This window comes from Plasmodium knowlesi (assembly GCF_000006355.2).
Source record: "Plasmodium knowlesi strain H genome assembly, chromosome: 7".
NCBI classification, from domain to species: Eukaryota; Apicomplexa; class Aconoidasida; order Haemosporida; family Plasmodiidae; genus Plasmodium; species Plasmodium knowlesi.
In genome coordinates this window covers 89,056-107,814 of record NC_011908.2, presented here as the reverse complement: position 1 = coordinate 107,814, position 18,759 = coordinate 89,056, and the positions used below count along the sequence as shown (strand labels likewise).

Here is an 18,759-nt window from a genome sequence, read left to right as displayed (position 1 = left end):
GCTGAGAAAAGGGTTATCACTTTTTTTAAGGCATAAATATGATAATTATTAAATGTGTGTTTTTTTTTTTTTTTTCCTCCTTCAATTTAAAAGTAATTATGAGATGCGAGTGCCCACCAACCGCATCGATCATGCTGCATATGTCGCACAGGCTTTCCGCACGAAGAGCAAATATATGCCTTATCCTTACCTTGGCAATTTTTTCTGCCAGATTTCCAATTTTTTGCCTTTGCTTATTTTTCTGGGGCAAGTACGCTTATCAATTATTATACACGAGATATGCATTTTTTTTTTTTTTTTTATTTGTATGTAATTTGTGCACTCCCGTTTTATGCGATCAAGCAACATGCCTCTTCAACATTTTCAATATAAAAATATTACATGGGAGAGGAGTTACATCAAGTGGGTTAGTAGATGACTGGGTATTCCACTGATATGATAATTTGTAAACGCGCCGTTTTGTATTACAACATTGCGTATCTAAGCGTTAAAAGATGTACACCCGTTCAAATCAGTACTTATGCAGGGATACCTTATCCAGTCTGACCTAAAGCAATACGTTCGTAGCGACGCGCGTGTATGAAAATAGGTTTATGCGTGCCCGGTGCTTATCCGTTTATAATTCTGTGGTTAGCCCGTGTGTGATTATCCCCTATAAAGTTGGCCCTATTTTACACGCTCCTTCCCCTTATCCTAACACAGTGGAAAATCTCGCAACGATCTATGCATCCACAATATCACCTTCCACAGAACCGCTGAGCAGAAAAATGATGTAATTAAAATTTATTTGTATTTGTTTCCTCCTTCAACATATCGAATTTTAAGAACTCATCCTGAATTTTATAAATTCGCCGAAACAGTTGCTACCATTGGAAGGGTTCACTCCGCAGGCGTAATAGGTATACTCATATTCATTTCTCTTTTCATTCGTAAGACTGCTTGGGCAAAGTACCCAATATAGGATATTGAAGGGTAAGGGGGATAATCTGGTGATATATGCGACATATAGACGGAGATAATTGTAGAAGAAAGCAAAAGTTAAATGAATATATAAGATGCTTGGGTTCACGGGATCATGTCTATCCAAGGAGTTTTTCGACTTAGCAAAATCGATCGGGGAGGCCCGTTCGAAGCAGGTAAGTTGTGAAGTTCCAAATGTAAGGAGGTTTTGCCCCCTGGGGAGGAAAACATGCAAACATGCAAATATGCACACATATAGCACACACATATGTGTGTATACACATGTACGCATTCCCGTGCTTCTTTTTTTTTCCCTTGCGAAGGAGGAAGACAGAATCATATGCAATGAAATCGTTTTGCTGAAGTCAAGGTTTGCCGATCCGAGTGCGTCAGTAGTAGGTTTTCGTGCGAACATGTGGAGGGATTAAGCAATGCTAGACGAGCCACGGACCACATGATGGTTGTGTCAATTCCCACAGGAGAGGGTTGTGCGATGTGCTTCTTTGTAGAGATAGCTAATGAGAGATACATTTATACGCGTGTATACCCTCTGGACATATTTGTTATTTTTCTTTTCCCCACCCCCCTTTCAGAAACAGATAAAGGAATACCTGATAAGGGCGATTTACATCGAAATGCTAGGGCATGACGCGTCCTTCGCATATATCCATGCAGTTAAGTTGGCACACGAGAAAAACATTTTGTGCAAGAGGACTGGTTACTTGTCGTGTAATTTGTTCCTAAATAAAGATCATGAATTAATGCTACTGCTAATTAACACAATACAGAAGGATTTAAAAAGCGACAACCATTTGGAAATATGGGCAGCGCTAAATTGTGTGTGTAAATTATTAAACAGCGAAATGATTCCGGCGATATTCCCAATTATAAAAAATTTATTAAATCATAAAAATGAATTGATAAGAAAGAAAGTTTGTATGTTATTACATAAAATGTATTTAATTGATCCATCCTTGATAAAAGAAATTGATCTCTTCTTGAAGAAGCTATTGTGCGATGTCGACCCTTCCGTCATGGGTGCATCATTAAATTTAATTTTTTGTATTGCCAAGAATGATATTACTTATTGTATAAAGTTAGTACCATACTTAGTTTCTATTCTGAAGCAGATATGTGAAAATAAGTTGCCCAAGGATTATGATTACCATAGGATTCCGGCACCGTGGATTCAAATTAAAATACTAGCCATTTTTAGAATTCTGGGATACTCAAATAAGAAAATATCAGAACAGATGTATGAAGTGCTACAGAAGACGATGCAGAGAGCTGACTTTGGAATAAATGTCGGTTATGCTATTATATATGAGTGTGTAAAAACGATTGCTACTATATACCCATCTCATCATTTGCTAGAATTGGCATCTCTGTCCATATCAAGATTTATTTCATCAGATAATCATAATCTCAAATACGTCGGTGTTACGGGACTAGCCCTGATTGTGAAGATTAACCCTATGTATGCATCGAAGCACCAGCTAGCTGTGGTAGATTGTTTGGAAGACAAAGACGAAACGTTAAAAATGAAAACGTTAGATTTATTGTACCAAATGACTAACCCACTAAATGTTAAGGTCATTGTGGATAAACTTTTATTTCACGTGGAGAATTCGCTAGACATTCATTTTAAGCATGACTTGGCATGCAAAATAATTCAGTTAATTGAAAGGTACACTCCAGACGACATTTGGTTTTTAAATACCATCAACTCTTTGTTTCTATCCGTGGGTGAATTACTCGATGAGAGTTATTCCTACTCCCTTATTAAGCTTTTGAAAGACAGCTCCATGTGTTTGGATTCGGATTCCGGTGACGATTTGGTTCGCAGCGAACTGAATGAAGAGGTTAATTGTGGGGATGACAATCTCGACAACAGTAATGTACCTTATGCAAAAGAAGGAGAGAGAGCAAATACGACTTATTTAAACATTGCAGAGATGGACAATAAGGGAGAGATCATCAGTGATCCCTCACCCCCCGATGAGGAAGAAGGAGTTAGCAGCCATCCAGGTGGTAAGCCCATTTCTGGAAATTATGACTTAGGGGAAAAAGATGTAAGTGTGGCACTTGATGATAGTGGGAAGGTACACGTGTGGGGGGAGATAAGGAAGGATGGAAATAGTGGGGGATATGGAAGAGATGATAATCATACTGGTGAGAACCACATTAGTGGAGAATCCAATCGAAAAAAGGATCAAAACGAATTGAAAGGAAAAAAGAAAATAAATGATGATGTGTACAATTTGAGGAAGTATGCTGTGAATACTTATATAACCATGCTGGAAAATAACGAAAATATTCCCTTCATTTTGATGCAAATTATTTGCTGGGTATTAGGAGAGTATAGCTACCTGTGCGATATAGAAAATTACACAACTGAAGACATCATTGATTTGCTATGTGAGTGTCTGGAGAAAACTTTTAACAACCCAGATAGAGTAAAGTCCTGCATAATTACAGCCATCTTTAAACTGTGTTGTTTCAACAATGTAACAGACCATGTGGTTGCGAAGAAGTTAATTGAGAAATACAAAAACAGCAAACTCACAGACATGCAGCAGAGGTGTTATGAATATAGCTCCATTTTAAATAACCCGACCTTAATTAAAAATGTATTTTCAATATCGAGTAAACAGAAAATGATCATGGATGAAAATCTGTCCTTCTTAAATCCCTTCGTGGATAAATATTTGGCAAGTGGAGGGAAGGCTTACATAAAGAAGGAGTTAAGGGAAACGGAAACTAACTTCGAATCAGCCAAGAACAGCATTCCCGTGCTCAATTTCACACCATATGAATTACCGATCAATAACAGAATACATATTGATACCTTCCATACGTCCAACAGCGGCTCCGCGTATGAAAGGAATTACAAGTATGACTCGCCAGAGCACATTTCGTTAGAGGATAGAACCTCTAACACGAAAGAGAGGGAAAGAACATTTAAGCTTAATGTGGTGGGCCCCAAAAAATGGACAAAGGAAGCGTGCAAAGTCGGAGGAAAGAATAATAATGAGAGAAATGCGCAGAAAAATGCCCAGAAAAATGGCAAGAAAAAGAAAAAGAAGAAGAAAAAAAAGGACAACCAAGCAACCTATCAGTTGGAAGGTAGCCATGAAAATGCGAATAGAAATAAAATGAGCAAAGAGGAGGGGCAAAAGGGGCTTCATAAATTTAGTAACATGCAGGGAGAAATTGAACCGGAAGAAGGTGAACAGAACAATGATGAACAGAAGAATGATGAACTTTTTTATGATAGCAAATATGGTGGACAGGGGAGAAAAGACGATGATGATGAGGACGATGATGGGGAGGATGACAACGACGATGAAGAGGAAGACGATGATGAAGATGATGACGACGATAGTGATGATGATGATGATAATGATAATGATGATGACGATGGAACAGTGGAAAATGAAGGAGGCAATGACGAAGCAGCTAGTGACGGAAGAGAGGATGAAAAAAGAATGGATGGCTTGGGAGACTACTACGATCAGAATTACGAAAGGTTTGACGAAAGGGATATACACAACTTAGGGGATTACAAGAACGACCGTGAAAACAATAACAATAACAGCCCTTTTTACAAACAAGAAAGGGCCCACTCAAATAACAATGCAACTGTAACACATAACGAGCTAACAGAGAAGGAAAAAATGGCGGCTGCTCTTTTTAATGGTCTAATATCAAACAATTCTTCAGTTGACTATTCAAGAAATAATTACTCTTCCAGTTTTTCAAGTAAAAAAAATCACTCATTATTATCCAATAGGAATTATTTTTATTCCAAGTCTCATGAAAGCAGGACTGATGAAAAGGGAATACACTTTCTTGAGAGAAGAAATTCAAGGAAATTCCAAAGAGAATCTGTTGAATCGAGCAGTCAACAGATGGAAAAGAAAAACTCTTCATCGAATCCTTTGGAAAACTGTTCAAACAAATTGGATGAAATGAGAAAATCCAAATATGCATTTGATATGCTAGATTTGAACGAACCTTCTGCTAAAAGGGACTTCATGGAGGAGGAAGAAGAGGAAAATAGGAGCTGTAAAGAGGAGGTATACCTTCGAAATATCTTGTAATTGCCCCCCACAGCCACTATATGTTAAGAGGGGCTGGATCCTTATGATGGGAGAAAAATGCAAAAAAAAAAAAAAAGGAGAGTCCATTTATTCACTACATGTTGTGGTCATTTTTCTCAACTATCATATTTAGAAAGAGAGTTGAAAAATATCTTCTTTTCCCTTATGTACTGCTGACCTTCAACATGCTTCCTTATTATGTATTTGGTCTTTTTTTTTTTTCGAAAAATTGTACCATTTTACTGCGTCTTGTGCGCCCCCTATTTTTGCATCATTCTAATTTTTTTTTTTTTTTTAGGACAAAAATCTGTGGAACAGCATCAGCAGTCAAAAGAAGGCCGTTTTTTTAAATTCGACAACGTTAAGCATATTTCAGATAATTAAAAAAATTGAGGTAGGGTGTTTGGCCATCGGGGCTGTAGAAGACTTTGCTGCTCCTTCTTTGTGTTCGTTTTACAGTGGCTGGGCGCAGTTGGGCATTTTGCATATATGTGTCTTTTATTCTGTTTTGTTTTGTTTTGTTTTGTTTTTGTTTTGTTTTGTTTTTGTTTTGTTTTGTTTTGTTTTGTTTTGTTTTGTTTTGTTTTGTTTTGTTCTTTTTTTTTTTTTTTTTTTTTTTTTTTAATTTACACGCTACGCGATATTTAGGTGGACATATATGCGCGATAATTTGTGCGTCGCACTTTTTCACCCTTTTGCAGAACAACCTGAACGCGAACGTGGTGGAAGTCAGTAAAAAGGAAGCCCTAATGTCCTGCATTTATAGCAGCAACAAAGTGTTGGTAAAAATCAAAATAGAGGAAAACAAATTGGTTTTTTTAGTGAAGTCCGCTGAAATCAGGTAAGACACCATGTGAAGCATAACTCTATGACTAAGCAGTTTTTGCGAATGTATATGTTTGCTGCGTTTTCCTTTTTCGCGCTCATGGATAATAATTTTTCCCGTTTGAACAGTGAGGAGGTTAAAAGCTACTCAATTTTGATATTATTATTTTATTTTACTATTTTTTTTTTTTTTTCCCCCTCCCTTCAGCATAATTGACAGCGTCTTCGACATTCTGAGAAATTTGTTTCACGTGTGAGTTTTTGTCATACGTATGAGTTTTTGTCATACGTATGAGTTGGGATGTAGGAGTGCACTAGTATACGGGTGTGCGCTTATGTATGCATGTAGAGTAGACTTGTACGCACTTTTGTATACTCCCCTGTTGTGCGATTTTTTTTTTTTTTTGTTAAATTATTTAGCGGTATCAGCATTTTATGTGTGCGCATTTTGTTTTAGTGAGATGTGTTTATGCTGTTTTACCTCCTGTGATAAGCATAGCATTTTCGTATACAACAAGTGTGATTCGGGCACGTAACTGACCCGTCTTTGGAAGCTATTTGCACTTGGCACTTACGCAAATGTATGCATGCAATATGCGTGTTCCTTTTTAAAATGAACTAAACCCAGTGAACATTTTTTTTAATTTATCAGTCTTAATTTTTTCGAAAAAAAATAGCATGGTGTATAACAATGGAAACAAAGCAAGTAAAAATGAAGGTGAAAAAAATGAAAAACTGCTTGTTGAACCTATCACGCCAAAGGTGTGGCATTCATATACATTCATTCACCCGTGAAAGTATGTACATTTCTGTAAAAAAAATTGTACGTGCCGTTGTACACAGAAAATAGGGGATCGACTTTGGTGAAGAAAATAACAAGTTAGTACAACTTACAAATGTGTAGGTCCAAAAATAGCGTCGCTAGAGGATTTCCTCTGTTCATTTTACGCAGAAAAATACGCCGAAATATGGCACATTTGTAAGTACATTTGGTGCGTGTACATTTTGGTTTCTCCGATTTCCATTTTCCCCCCCTCAATAATTTTCAGAAATCAATTTATGTACATCTCATATTTGCAACTAGCTATATATATATATGCTTGGGCACAATTTTAGCAGGGCTCACAGCATACCTTTTCGTGAATTAAAAAGAGTATAAAATAATACACGTGATCGGGTGATTTTTTTTTTTTTTTTTTTTTTTTTTAATTCCCCATTTAAGAAACGTCCTTTTTTTCTTCTTAAATTAAAAGCTCGAAGTTGCAATCCCTTTTCACTTAAAATTGTGAGAAAAAAAAAAAAAAAAAAAAAAAAAAAAAAATGAAAGGTTAAAAAGTTAAGCTTGAAAAGGGGGAAAATGATAATTCCACATGGTACATGAAGAAATGTACGTACAAATACATTTTTACATGCGTGTACACGTATGATGAGATATTCGCATTTTCTTGCGCACATACCATTTCCGCGGCTTGCGCGCTTTCACTTTTGGTGAATTCGTTGAGGGTAAGAAAATAAAGAAAAAGTGTACCGAAGGTTTTCATATGCGTATTGAACATTGTTTAATTGAGAATATTCATGTCCGCAAGGTTGTTTATAAAGAAAACCTTTTTTTTTTTTTTTTTTTCGTTTTTTTTTCTTCATTCCCTCCCCGTGGTTTACTTTCAAATTAGGGAAGAAGTGAGCAAAGCTGAATGTAAGTAAAGGTGAAAGGGCAAAAACGGGTGAAGAAAAGTGAGCCCAAAGAATGCAAGGGAACGAAAGGAAAGGGGAGAAAAGGAAGAGAAAAATACAGCAAAAAAAAAAAAAAAACGGGCATAGAAAGGGAAGGAAAAGTAGCAGATAAAGTATACATGTACACAGGAGTTAGTCACCCGTTTGCGAAATCAAGTCGGAAGGCTGATATAGTTTAACGACTTGTAAAATCCCACATAAAGGCCTGGACCTTCGGAAAACGATATAGTTTATACCCGCTCAGCAGGAATAAGCATAATATCTGGGGCAAAATGATCGTGGGCAAAAATTTCTGGGATGAGGAGAAGGACGCACCTATTCTGAAGAGAAATGGAAATTACATTAATAAGGAGAACTGTGAATATGTTTGCAAGCGTGCAGAACATTTCTACAAAATAATGTTAAGTTACATTAAAGAGGAAATCAATGTGGAAATTCGAGAAGATTGTAGTGATAAAGAGATTTTGAGGATAATAAAATTAGACGCCGAAAGAACATTTAACAAGGAAGAAAATCGGTCCCTACTGATAGAAGTGTTGCAATCAATTTATCCAATAACGAATGATTACCACCAAGGCATATCATTTATCTCTTCATTTTTATTGCTTTTCTTAGAACCAAGGGAAGTGGTAAAAATTATTACCGGTTTACACAGATATTATTTACCAGGGTATTTTAAGGCAATGCCCAAAGCATACGTGAGGGATTCTCGTGTGTTTTTAAGTATCTTAAATCATTTCCATCCAAATTTATATGAACATATAAAAAACTTGATAACACCTGAAGCCTTTGTTTCTAAGTGGTTCATTGGTCTCAATGTGCATGTCTTGACATTCGAATCGCTTATGCTATTTTTCGAGCACTTGTTGAAACAAGGAGAAATATTTCTCTTCAAATATAGTATTGCTTTGTGCAGAACTTTGGAACAAGAAATTATGAATACAAATGACGTTTCTAAGCTTCTAGCGCTGTTGCGATTAGACCAGAAACTTTTCCCTAATGATTATAAAAAATCGGACGCCCATAAAATTGGTGACTTTTTTTTAAACATTATTGAAGCTTCGTTAAAAGTAGATATGACGAATATCGATTTGGACAAATTGAGGGAAGAGGCATGTGAACAGATGAGGCTGGAGGAGGAAAGGAGGAAGCAAATTGAGATGGAGCGCCTTTTGACGGATGACGAAATTATTTTTTCCGACGAGGAGGAGGAAGACGACTTCGATGACGACGACGACAACAGTGACCATCACGACAACAGTGACCATGACGACCATGATGATAAGGAAGATTCAGACGTGACGAGGAGTGAGGAGGGAAACAAATCGGACCACGAGGATAATTTGGATAATGTGGAAAAATCGCTTCATGTGGAGTTGAACAAATTGCAGCTTGACGAGACCAACAAGGCCAAGCCAGAGGACGAAAAGGAGAAAGCAATTTCGAGTGTGCAGGCCCCAAAAAATGAGAACAAAAACTTGGAAAAAAGGGAGTGTGAAGAAGCGGACTGCATGTAACGGATATTAAGAAAAATGCGTACAACAATCGGATGAAAAGAAAAAAAAAAAAAAAAAAAAAAAAATGAACATAAAAGAAACGTACATATGTGCTAAATGTAAACACACTGAGTAATAAAATGGAAAGATTAATTAAAATAAGTTGCAACTTCGTATTTAAAATATTATCCAAATTTTTTTACACATGACCAGATGCAAAATATATGTATGCATATTTTTCACTGGCACACTTTATATATGGCATTTATTTTAATTAATGCGCCTTCTCTTTTTATAAATGCGACGGGTGATGTACCAACACCCACGTGCTTTTTATGTTAATGTACGATGCGTGTAAATCGCACCATCGAATTGTATCACATTATATTGCTGAGCAATTCTGTGTGATGACTCATCATACAATCCGTACTGCGCATGTTTTGCAAGTGCTGAATCGTATGGCCTTTTTTTTTTTTTTTTTTTTTTTTTTTTTTAAACATACCTAAATTTTTGTTTGAAGTATATACTATTTGTATTAATCTGCTTTTTTTCCCCCTACACAATTGTTCGTACACCCCACACGTTGGTGTAGTTGTTTTGCACCTCAAATGGGTTTGTGTTTACACCTCATAATTATAAAATAAGGGGATGCTTTTCCACATTTCCCCAATTAATAAGTAGATTGTAGACTGCGAGAGACGTGGTAAGGGGAAGAAAGTTCAATTAAGGATTTACCTCCTGCACATCTAGGTAAAGGGAGGAAAAAGCTAATCGGTGAAAGTGTGGTGAATTTGCGGTGGGGTGACAATTTTTATGTGTTTCGTTGTTGAAAAAAGGGACCGAAAGGAAGGGGCCGAAGGTATAAAGGCATTCCCTTCCCTGCATCCACATGGACGCTCATCTGTCATTTTTATTAAATCGTTATGCAGCTATATTTTTTACGGTGGTCGTTTTACCGCTTTTCTGTTTCGACGTCTATTTTTAAATTATATTAAAAGTTGTGGGGGGAAAAAAAAAAATTACGAAGCAAAAAGGAATAAAAATAAACATTGCGCGATAAAGCACAGGGTATAATACACATAACATATAGGTACATAACGCGCGAAAATTCGGTTTACTCTTCTGTTTTTTGTAATCTAGCTTTTGCATTAATCACCGACACGTTCATTTGTTTGGCTCTTTCAATAATTTCCATTCTCTTTTTACTTGAAACATTATGAGCAATTTGCACACAGTACTTTGTGTTGTTCATAATTAAAGGTTCCATTTCTTTCACATTTCTTACTATATATTTGTACTTATTATTTGGTAACAAATATTTCGTTTTTTTGTTGCTTCCGTAGCCAATACTTGGCATTAAGTTCGTTCCTTTGTACCTTCTCCTGACACGACAATCAATACCTCTTGGTTTTCTCCATGCAGGCTGCGGGGAAGAAGAAGCGAAGGTGGCATGTTGTAGGGCGCGTTCATACAAGCATTAAAAATATGCGCACGGCATATACACATGTCATGAAATCATGCCGCACAGGAGGTTACGGTAATAGGTATGGCATGCGTATGAGCTTATGGAAAGGCGAATTTGGGAGGGGGGGAGTATGTTCCAAAAATATATATATTTATCACAACTAGTACGCGCAAAAGGTGGTACATTGGGTCAGGTATACAGAAGCCATCGGAATGTGTATTCCCCACTAGATGCATACTAATTGTATGTTGCTAGTCGCGACCCCTGGGTTTCTACGGCATACAAATTCCACTGAGTTCAGTTCTTGTACAAAAATAATTCCTTCCTCATGGAAGTTACAGAAGCGTACGAGCACAAGTCAACAAAGGGCATATTGCACATGTATGGCCATATATCTATGTTTATAAAGAAAGTATCACTTGCTCGATCTCCCCCCTCCCATTATCCTTCCTCCTATGTGTCATCTTGTGATTACCTTAACACGCATAAACCTGTTCGACTGAAAACGGGTGAACTTCTTTGTTCTCTTCTTTACAATTTTTCCCACTTTTTTTACTGCCATTTTGGATTTCTTTGTATAAGTTTGTTGGATAAATTGCGTTTCGCAAAAAACGGACTACTAAAACGTTGAAATGTCAAATCAGTAAGGTACGCAAAAGTTAATACGGCGTTGCTGGGAACGGCGTTATAAACAAATATAAATTTACATGGCAGGATTGAAATAGCTTTCCTTTTTTTTTTTTTTTTTATTTCCTTAAAAAATTATATATATATTTTTTTTTTTTTTTTTTGTATCTACAAATTATTTATAAATAGTTTTAAAAGGTTTAAAAATATGAGGGGTGTTGAAATTATGCGAATCCCCGTTTGCTGGTATTTTTTTTTTTTTTTTCCCTATGGTTATGTTAACTTAATGGCTTGCCAAAATTTTTTGTCACCATATGAGAGCAATACGTGCAATAGCATAAATATATTATATTATGCATATAACAATATACGTTTTGCAAAAGTAAAATTGCATACAAGTGGGAAGTGGATCGTATATATGTTGTACTCAGTTATCTTCTGCAATTCTCACAAGGTGAACATATTTTTTTTAATAATTCCAGGGGATCGGGAAAAAAAGTAAAACATGGCCCAAGATGCACAAGAGCAATGCTTGGCAAAGGCTTACTTACGCGTATTGAAGGTATAGTTTTTGTGAATAAAATATATCCGTAAAGCGGACGTAGTATTTTGTTCCTTCGAAAAACATGCCCCGTTTTTTTTTTTCTTTTGTTCACAACCTTCTGATTTGCTTTTTTCTTTTTTTTTAAATGTGCCAACGGAGGGATGATTGTACGTTTTTAACTTAAATGTTTTTTTAAGGGAAATTTATTTGTGTTTGTAAAAATGTCCCATCATTGCTTAAACTATATTTCTCTTTAAGCAACAGAGGGAAATGATTTCCTGTGAGGGGTATTATATATATTGCCCGCTGGAATTAATACCCCGGTAGTAGTACAAGGGGGTATATATATATATATATATTCATAATGGTACAATCTTCATTCCGTTTCACCCTGGAAAAAAATTTACCCGTAGTATAGGGGAAATGGCAACTTCGCGTTGGCAACTTTGAAAGGGAAAATAGCAGCAGTGGTATTGCAAATTTGTACGCAAAATAAAATATGCTATTTCGTATTCTTTGTCAGGGAGGGTCAGTTTTATTTTATGTAAAAATGGCACAAAATCGGTTTTACGTAAAATATGGGGAAAAGGGCAGATCTGCGCAAAATGCGGCTACAGGAGTAGTTTATTTCAGGGCTCTAATTGTTGCCTTTTTTTTACGCGCCCATTTCTTGACCCATATTTTCCTTCCTTTTTTTGCCTCATTTGTTGACCCATTTGTTGACCCATTTGTTGACCCATTTGTTGACCCATTTGTTGACCCATTTGTTGACCCATTTGTTGCCCATTTGTATGCGTCGTTTTATTCTCCCCCACTTGAGTACTCCTCCCAACTGGAAGGAAGGAATAAAATATAGTAGGGCCAACACATGGTGGCGTAAGAATTCCGCTAACATATATTTTGAAAAGGAACATATATAAAATTTTTAAGGGAATCGGTGGAACGACCTTTTGGTTAAGTTCATGTTTTTCAGCCGTATTTTTAATTTTTCTTGACGGAAGGAATATATAAGGAAATGGGCTTAATTGGGAAAAAAAAAATTCACATCATATCCCGGATTTGACAAATGGAACAAACAAACAAACGAATCAACAAACAATGCGAACATGAAAACGAAGGAATTAAGGGATCGAGGGCGCTTTGGGGAGCCCCTTTTGTGCGTAAAGAATTTTGTTGTATACATTTTTTAACACCGATTGATGCTAGGGATGGCCACTTTTGTGTGCCGAATGTAGCAAGTCGCGGGGAGTGGGACTTTTCCACGTTCTCCCGTGTGCGTCTCAAAATTGTGTAGCTGTATGATGGCCTGTCTGTGTGCGCGCAAGGGATATATATATATATATATATATATGCGTATGTTTACCTGCACTTGGTAACACTTGGCTGTATTTTCCCGAATAAGTCGTATGTACTACCCTTTCGCTACATGTTGCCGGGAATTACTGTGGAAGGAAGGTGATGCCCTTAAACTTAGACTCCCCCGTTAAAGTTATCAACCCGACACTCCCCAACTCGGTTCTGTGCTGATTAAGTTCCGAATTGACCACCAGTTCGTCATTCAGCGTGACATTCACGCGGTCCCCATTGTAGGACACCGTTAAATGGTGCCACACATCTGGGGGTATTGGCATGTGTGTTGGTGCATTTAGCTGGTATGGAATTCCGTTACTAATTTTGAGGAGATATAATTTCCCTTCCATTTGTGTGGTGTCCAATATGACAGATAAAAAATCATCAGATGATAAGACTCTGAAAATGACCCCAGATTTTGTCAAAGGTTTTAAATTAATGAATATTTTGAGAGAAAATAATTTCATGTTGTTACATAAGTTGTGACGCTTTAAAAGTATGATTGATGGGATGAGGAGATTTTCTTCTTCTTTTCGTTTCTGCGCGGAATGAAGATAACACTCGTCTGTTTCCATTTTTCCAATTTGATTTTGTCCATCTGGGTAAACACCATGTTTCTGTTCTCCCCGTTCGTGATTTGCCCAAATTGAACTCAAAGCAAAATTATTTTTAATTCTCCAGAAGGTGTTTGGAGGAACAATCCAGTTAGTGTCTAATGGGAGGTTGCACCTTTCTGTGAATGGTTTGCACTTAATCTGGTTATCTGTATTTGTGGCTTCTTCGCTGATTGGTTTTTCATTTAAATTATTTTTTCCCTCCACTTTATGGAAACCATTCATATCATTCGTGGAAGGAATGGTAATTGACTTCCTTACCCCTTTGTAGTATTTAGCCTGATCGAGAGAGCCTATGACAATTTTATCAAAAAATATTTTTTCCTTACAGTTGTTCATTCCAATTCCTACATGTCCATATGAATCATTTTTTGTTTCAAATCCGTTGACATATTTCCCGTTTATATAGGCTCTAACATTTTTATAGCCAAATTCTATGAAGAGTGTTGCCCATGCTCCTAGCTGGAAGGGTAAATTTCTTATTTGCCTTTTCCTAATTGGTGGACTCCTTTTCCCATCTGTCATTTCTACAAAGTAAAACTCCTTTTTGTTTATTACAAAATTGGAGTAATTATTATCGTCTCTGTACTTGATGAGGATTCCTACATTTCCTTCATATGGTATTTTAACGTCACAGGATATGAAGCCTTTGTACACCTTAGTATGTCTCTGGAGGATGTACGAAGCGTAGATCTCTTCCACGGATTTGATGAGCCTATCATTAGTGATAGCCGCAAAGAGGTTTCCATTCGTGAATTTTTCCACAGCCCAGTTTGATGACCCGCTTATATTCCTACCATCAATGATGACATAGTTGTCATTTATATTTGTTGAGTTGTATTGTTCTTCAAATGTCTGTACAGTTATCGGTTTGACGTTTGCTAGTGCCTTTTCCAACTTTTCTATTATCATTTTTTTTCTATTTGTGATTAGTGCAAATTGTTTTATGAGAGATACCAAGGATGATTGGTTCTCCCTGATGATGGTCTCGCAGGTGTGTTGCTCGCTTCTCAATTTGGACAAGGTCTTATTCAAATTATTTATCTGTTTATTTTTCAAATTTAAGTTTGAGAAAATCCCTTTTTGTTTTTTTGCCAATTTGTTCAGGCGTCCCTTATCCGCTTCGTAGGTTCGCTGGAATGTGTTAAAGGAATCCATCAGTTGTGGGTTCTCTTGTACGCCTGGTGAATGAGAAATATGGTCACCGTTTTGAACCGCCTGAAATTTCCCCGTAGGTTCATTTGTACTGCCTAGTAATGCTTTCTTGTAACTTTCTGTGTTATAGAAATTGTGCATGTTAACCAGCTGGTTTTTCAAAACGGCGTGTTTCTGGTGAACTAGGACTGCGGGGGGGATATCCATGAGGTATGACTTCGTCTGGATGAAGGAGAAAAGAGCATCTTGACTGGAGTCGGAATTTAGGGACACATTAATGTTGTGGGATGTTCTTGGGAAGTTACAAATGGATCCATTAGGTTTTGTTAAGTAGTAAGAATCTTCATTATTATGATGAGCGATGGTAGCAATAACGCCATTTCTAGTTATTATCATGGTGTTAGTGAACGACTGTGTAATATTTTTCAATTTTCTTATTTGTATTAACCCCCCTGCTTTATTTGTTATGATACCAGAGTGAATAGCAGATTTGCATATGGCTGACTGGGGTGCGTAAATGTAGGATCCTAGAACTGGCTTTTCACTGTTGAGACAGTAAGGCAAGCATCGTGCAACTACCAGCCTTTCGTTAGTAAAATGGATTTGTTCAAATGTATCATCACAAGTTAGTAATAAAGATGGGTAGTTCATCATACCGTTCGGTTGTGTATATTTTATGTACAGCTGAATATTGTTACACGTTTTTCTTGTCCACCCAGGTAGATAAATAGGAGTGCTATCTGCACTTGTGTATTTTTCAAACAAAGCAAATGCATCTACTACTATGCTTTCTTCCGTTTTTGTTAAATCAGAACGTTGCATCCGTTTTACGATGAAGGATCCAGAACTGAATTCATAATTGTCTCGTAAATTTTTGTCACAATTTATTTCAATGTCTGAGATGTACCTTTTGGACAAATCAGTTCTTGTCAATAGGGAATGTTTATCATCTGTCACAACTCCTGTATACCCTTCATACAAATTTCTGTTCGCATCATAGTTTAAGAAAAAATCGTCCATATCTACCACCTTAATGTCTGTGATTCCTTTAAATGTATTGTCTTCCATGCTCGTTGGTAGAATCTGCGCACACGGTTCGGAAGTGCCTTTGTCGTTTGTTCGCTGTTTTATAGTTACCTTTATGATGCCACCAATTTCTTGTGTCAATAAATTTGTCGCAACTGCGGATGCGCACATGCGGGAGGTTAACGCGTAGCAAGGAGGAGAGCTTTCCTTCAAATGGAGGAGTGCTTCATTCGAAATGCCCCTATTAGGGGAGGCATTATTGTACGAACCCCCTTCCGCCGCGAAGCACCCGGGGGGGCACAAAAAATGGGACTCGCTATTTTCCCTAGGTACGCTGTCGAAGGTCGTGGCACAGTCTATCTTTTTCTGAAACGGAGTGTAGCAAATTTTTTCATATACAGTGGTGTACAAGTATAAAGAACTTATGACTTGTTCGGGTATGTGTTTGGAAGACCATAATAATGAGAAGGATGGCATAGGTGGGTTGGTTTCAACACCAGCAGATGACACCTCGATGTATATAGGCACGAGTTTATTTCTGGATAAATGAACAAGGGAGCTACTTAGAGTTGTTTCATTTCGCATGTCTGCGTTTGAAATAATTTCCTTACTGTCTACCTTAACAGTCAGTTTACCTACGACATGTTTTGCAACAAATGTGTAGTTCCCCTCATCTGGAGGGTTCAGAAAAGTTTGAATGACAATTTTGACTTGCCCATTTTCAATTCCCAATTCGTTTAATTTTTCTTTATTTACTTGTAAACTTTGGAGTGGAATTCTCAACAAATTGTTGCTTTTACTTATGTCAACGTTGTCGTATATTTTCATTAAGGCACCTGTTCCATAATTCGCCAAAGAAGAAGATGTGTTTATTAGAGATTTAATATCACTCATTAAGTTTGCTATTTTTTCCTTTTCCTTAATCATTTCCTTCTCTGTGTTTAGGAATTTATTAATTTTCCCCTCTGCTTCTGTATAACTCTGAATTAGTACTTTTGATTTTGAATGAAAATTTTGCAAACTCTCTTCATTCACATTTTGTAATTTTTTGTGTGCATATTTTGCTTTCATAAAATTTAGTTCATCCTCCGAAAAGACTTTAATTTCAAAGTCCCTTGTGGATAGGTCATTGCAGGTGAAGGCAAATAATTTATTTCCAGCTAGTTGAGCGCAAGTGTTATTTTCATTTCTGAGTCTTTTTTCTGAATCTATTTTCCACATTTCCGACTTGTCGTTCAAATCGGGGGAGCAAGTCGAAACGGTTAAGAAGTTTTTGTATGTTTTTAGACATAGTCCATTTTGCGTCCTAATTCTTCCGTTCGTGGATGACAGCCAGGTTATTTGTCTCTGCAACGGGGATAACAGCGTCGGAGTAGCGGTGTCCTCATGTCGAGGTGATAAAATGGCAATTTTCCTTCAGGCCTCTATCACCATTGGGCCTAAAACCTACGCAACGACAACCATTATCCGGGAAACCAAAAGCAGTAAATGCATATAGACCGTTACGTTTATGTGTATACACACCCCTTTACCTCATTTCCATGTGCTAACGTATCGCAGTCATCCGAAGCTACTTCAAATTTGTTATTTTCAATAAGGTTTTCAGCATATAAGCAGTAGGCGTCTTTGTTCTTGAGGAATATCCTACTGTCGGAGACAACTTGCCCTGGGGCTCCATTACAGAAAAGGGGAAGAACCAAAGCGCAGGTTAAAAGGAAGGATGCTTTCATTGTGTTCGGAATTTCTTCTTCGAGGTAATTCAGAGAAACGGTGTAGGAAAACAAACTGAGGGAATGTACCAAAAAAACAGCCAAGAGGTGGAACAACAAAATGGAAGAAAGAACAAGCTAAAATTTACATACAATCAATTTACACAACCCATTTGCGCCGCCACATATTGTCCATTCCTGCGCGCAACAGAATATTTTTACTAGTTAAAAAAAGGAAAAAAAAAAAAAAAGCCACAAATGTTACACCTAATTGTGCCATGTTAAACTCCGTCTACCAAAAAAAAAAAAAATTCTGTCACAAATTTTAATCCATTTTAACAACAACACCGTTGGAAAGATCCAGCAAGATTACCACGCGTGCGTAAACAACATTACTCGCGTAGACAAGTATATTTCCCCTTTAATGCGTGTAACTACACGATTATGTTCCAATATGCCTTTTGGCAATATTGTGTGTGAAGAAAAAAAAAAAAAAAAAAAAGCACATTGCAGAAGAAAGACCGTTATACGGAAAGATGCGCTACTCCTACATATCCATTTAGATAACCTTTTATTAACAATATGTCTTTACTTTTGAAGTACGATGAATAGCGGTATTTAAATTTTTCTTTATTTCTGTTATTTTTTTCTTCCTAGAGATTTGTACGTTCATATTTCATCACATGTGCATTTACAGATATATGCGCGAAAGGCGGCAAAATAAAAAATTGTTTCTTTTACTTATTTCCACCGAAAAGTATACTAGCTCAAAGGGCACGCTTTTTATAACAAGTGCTGAAGTGTTAGTGGGGAAATGAACGTGGGCAGGTGGACATGTGTATATGTGTACATCAATATATATCCATATATTTACACATAGGTACGCATACATACTATGCATTAGCATACATTTGCTGATACATGGATGTATGCAGGTATGCACATGCACGTTCACGAAGTGGAAATGAGGTGGGCATACACATGTATGCGTACGTGAGAGTGTACGTATGAATTAGTTCTACAATATGCAAAAACGTTGTAAATATGTGCATACATTTTTATGTATTAAAAATTTCTTCGCGCTTACATCTAATTTTTTTTTTAATTGAAAATTTTTTTTTATTACAAAAAAAAAAAAAAAAAAAAAAAAAAAA

The 18,759-nt window shown here is 36.8% G+C and overlaps 4 protein-coding genes across 4 annotated transcripts; 2 read left to right on the top strand and 2 right to left on the bottom strand.

Annotated features, from left to right (window-relative positions):
• Window positions 1-1,055: 1,055 nt before the first annotated feature.
• Window positions 1,056-6,145, top strand: PKNH_0701800 (AP-4 complex subunit epsilon, putative; the record flags this gene model as incomplete). The annotated part of the gene is made up of 6 exons (XM_002258276.2): window positions 1,056-1,136; window positions 1,284-1,355; window positions 1,554-5,039; window positions 5,362-5,457; window positions 5,765-5,904; window positions 6,097-6,145. 6 exons carry the CDS (start codon window positions 1,056-1,058, stop codon window positions 6,143-6,145), a joined length of 3,924 nt encoding a protein of 1,307 aa, XP_002258312.2.
• Window positions 6,146-7,891: 1,746 nt separating this feature from the next.
• PKNH_0701700 (uncharacterized protein) lies at window positions 7,892-9,136 on the top strand (the record flags this gene model as incomplete). Its single annotated transcript, XM_002258275.1, has 1 exon — window positions 7,892-9,136. One exon carries the CDS (start codon window positions 7,892-7,894, stop codon window positions 9,134-9,136), a length of 1,245 nt encoding a protein of 414 aa, XP_002258311.1.
• Window positions 9,137-10,229: 1,093 nt separating this feature from the next.
• On the bottom strand, window positions 10,230-11,142 carry PKNH_0701600 (60S ribosomal protein L32, putative; the record flags this gene model as incomplete). Its single annotated transcript, XM_002258274.1, has 2 exons — window positions 10,230-10,538; window positions 11,056-11,142. 2 exons carry the CDS (start codon window positions 11,140-11,142, stop codon window positions 10,230-10,232), a joined length of 396 nt encoding a protein of 131 aa, XP_002258310.1.
• Window positions 11,143-13,190: 2,048 nt separating this feature from the next.
• On the bottom strand, window positions 13,191-17,626 carry PKNH_0701500 (LCCL domain-containing protein; the record flags this gene model as incomplete). The annotated part of the gene is made up of 2 exons (XM_002258273.1): window positions 13,191-17,243; window positions 17,429-17,626. The coding sequence occupies 2 exons, from the start codon at window positions 17,624-17,626 to the stop codon at window positions 13,191-13,193; spliced, it is 4,251 nt and encodes a 1,416-aa protein (XP_002258309.1).
• Between the last annotated feature and the right edge of the window lie 1,133 nt (window positions 17,627-18,759).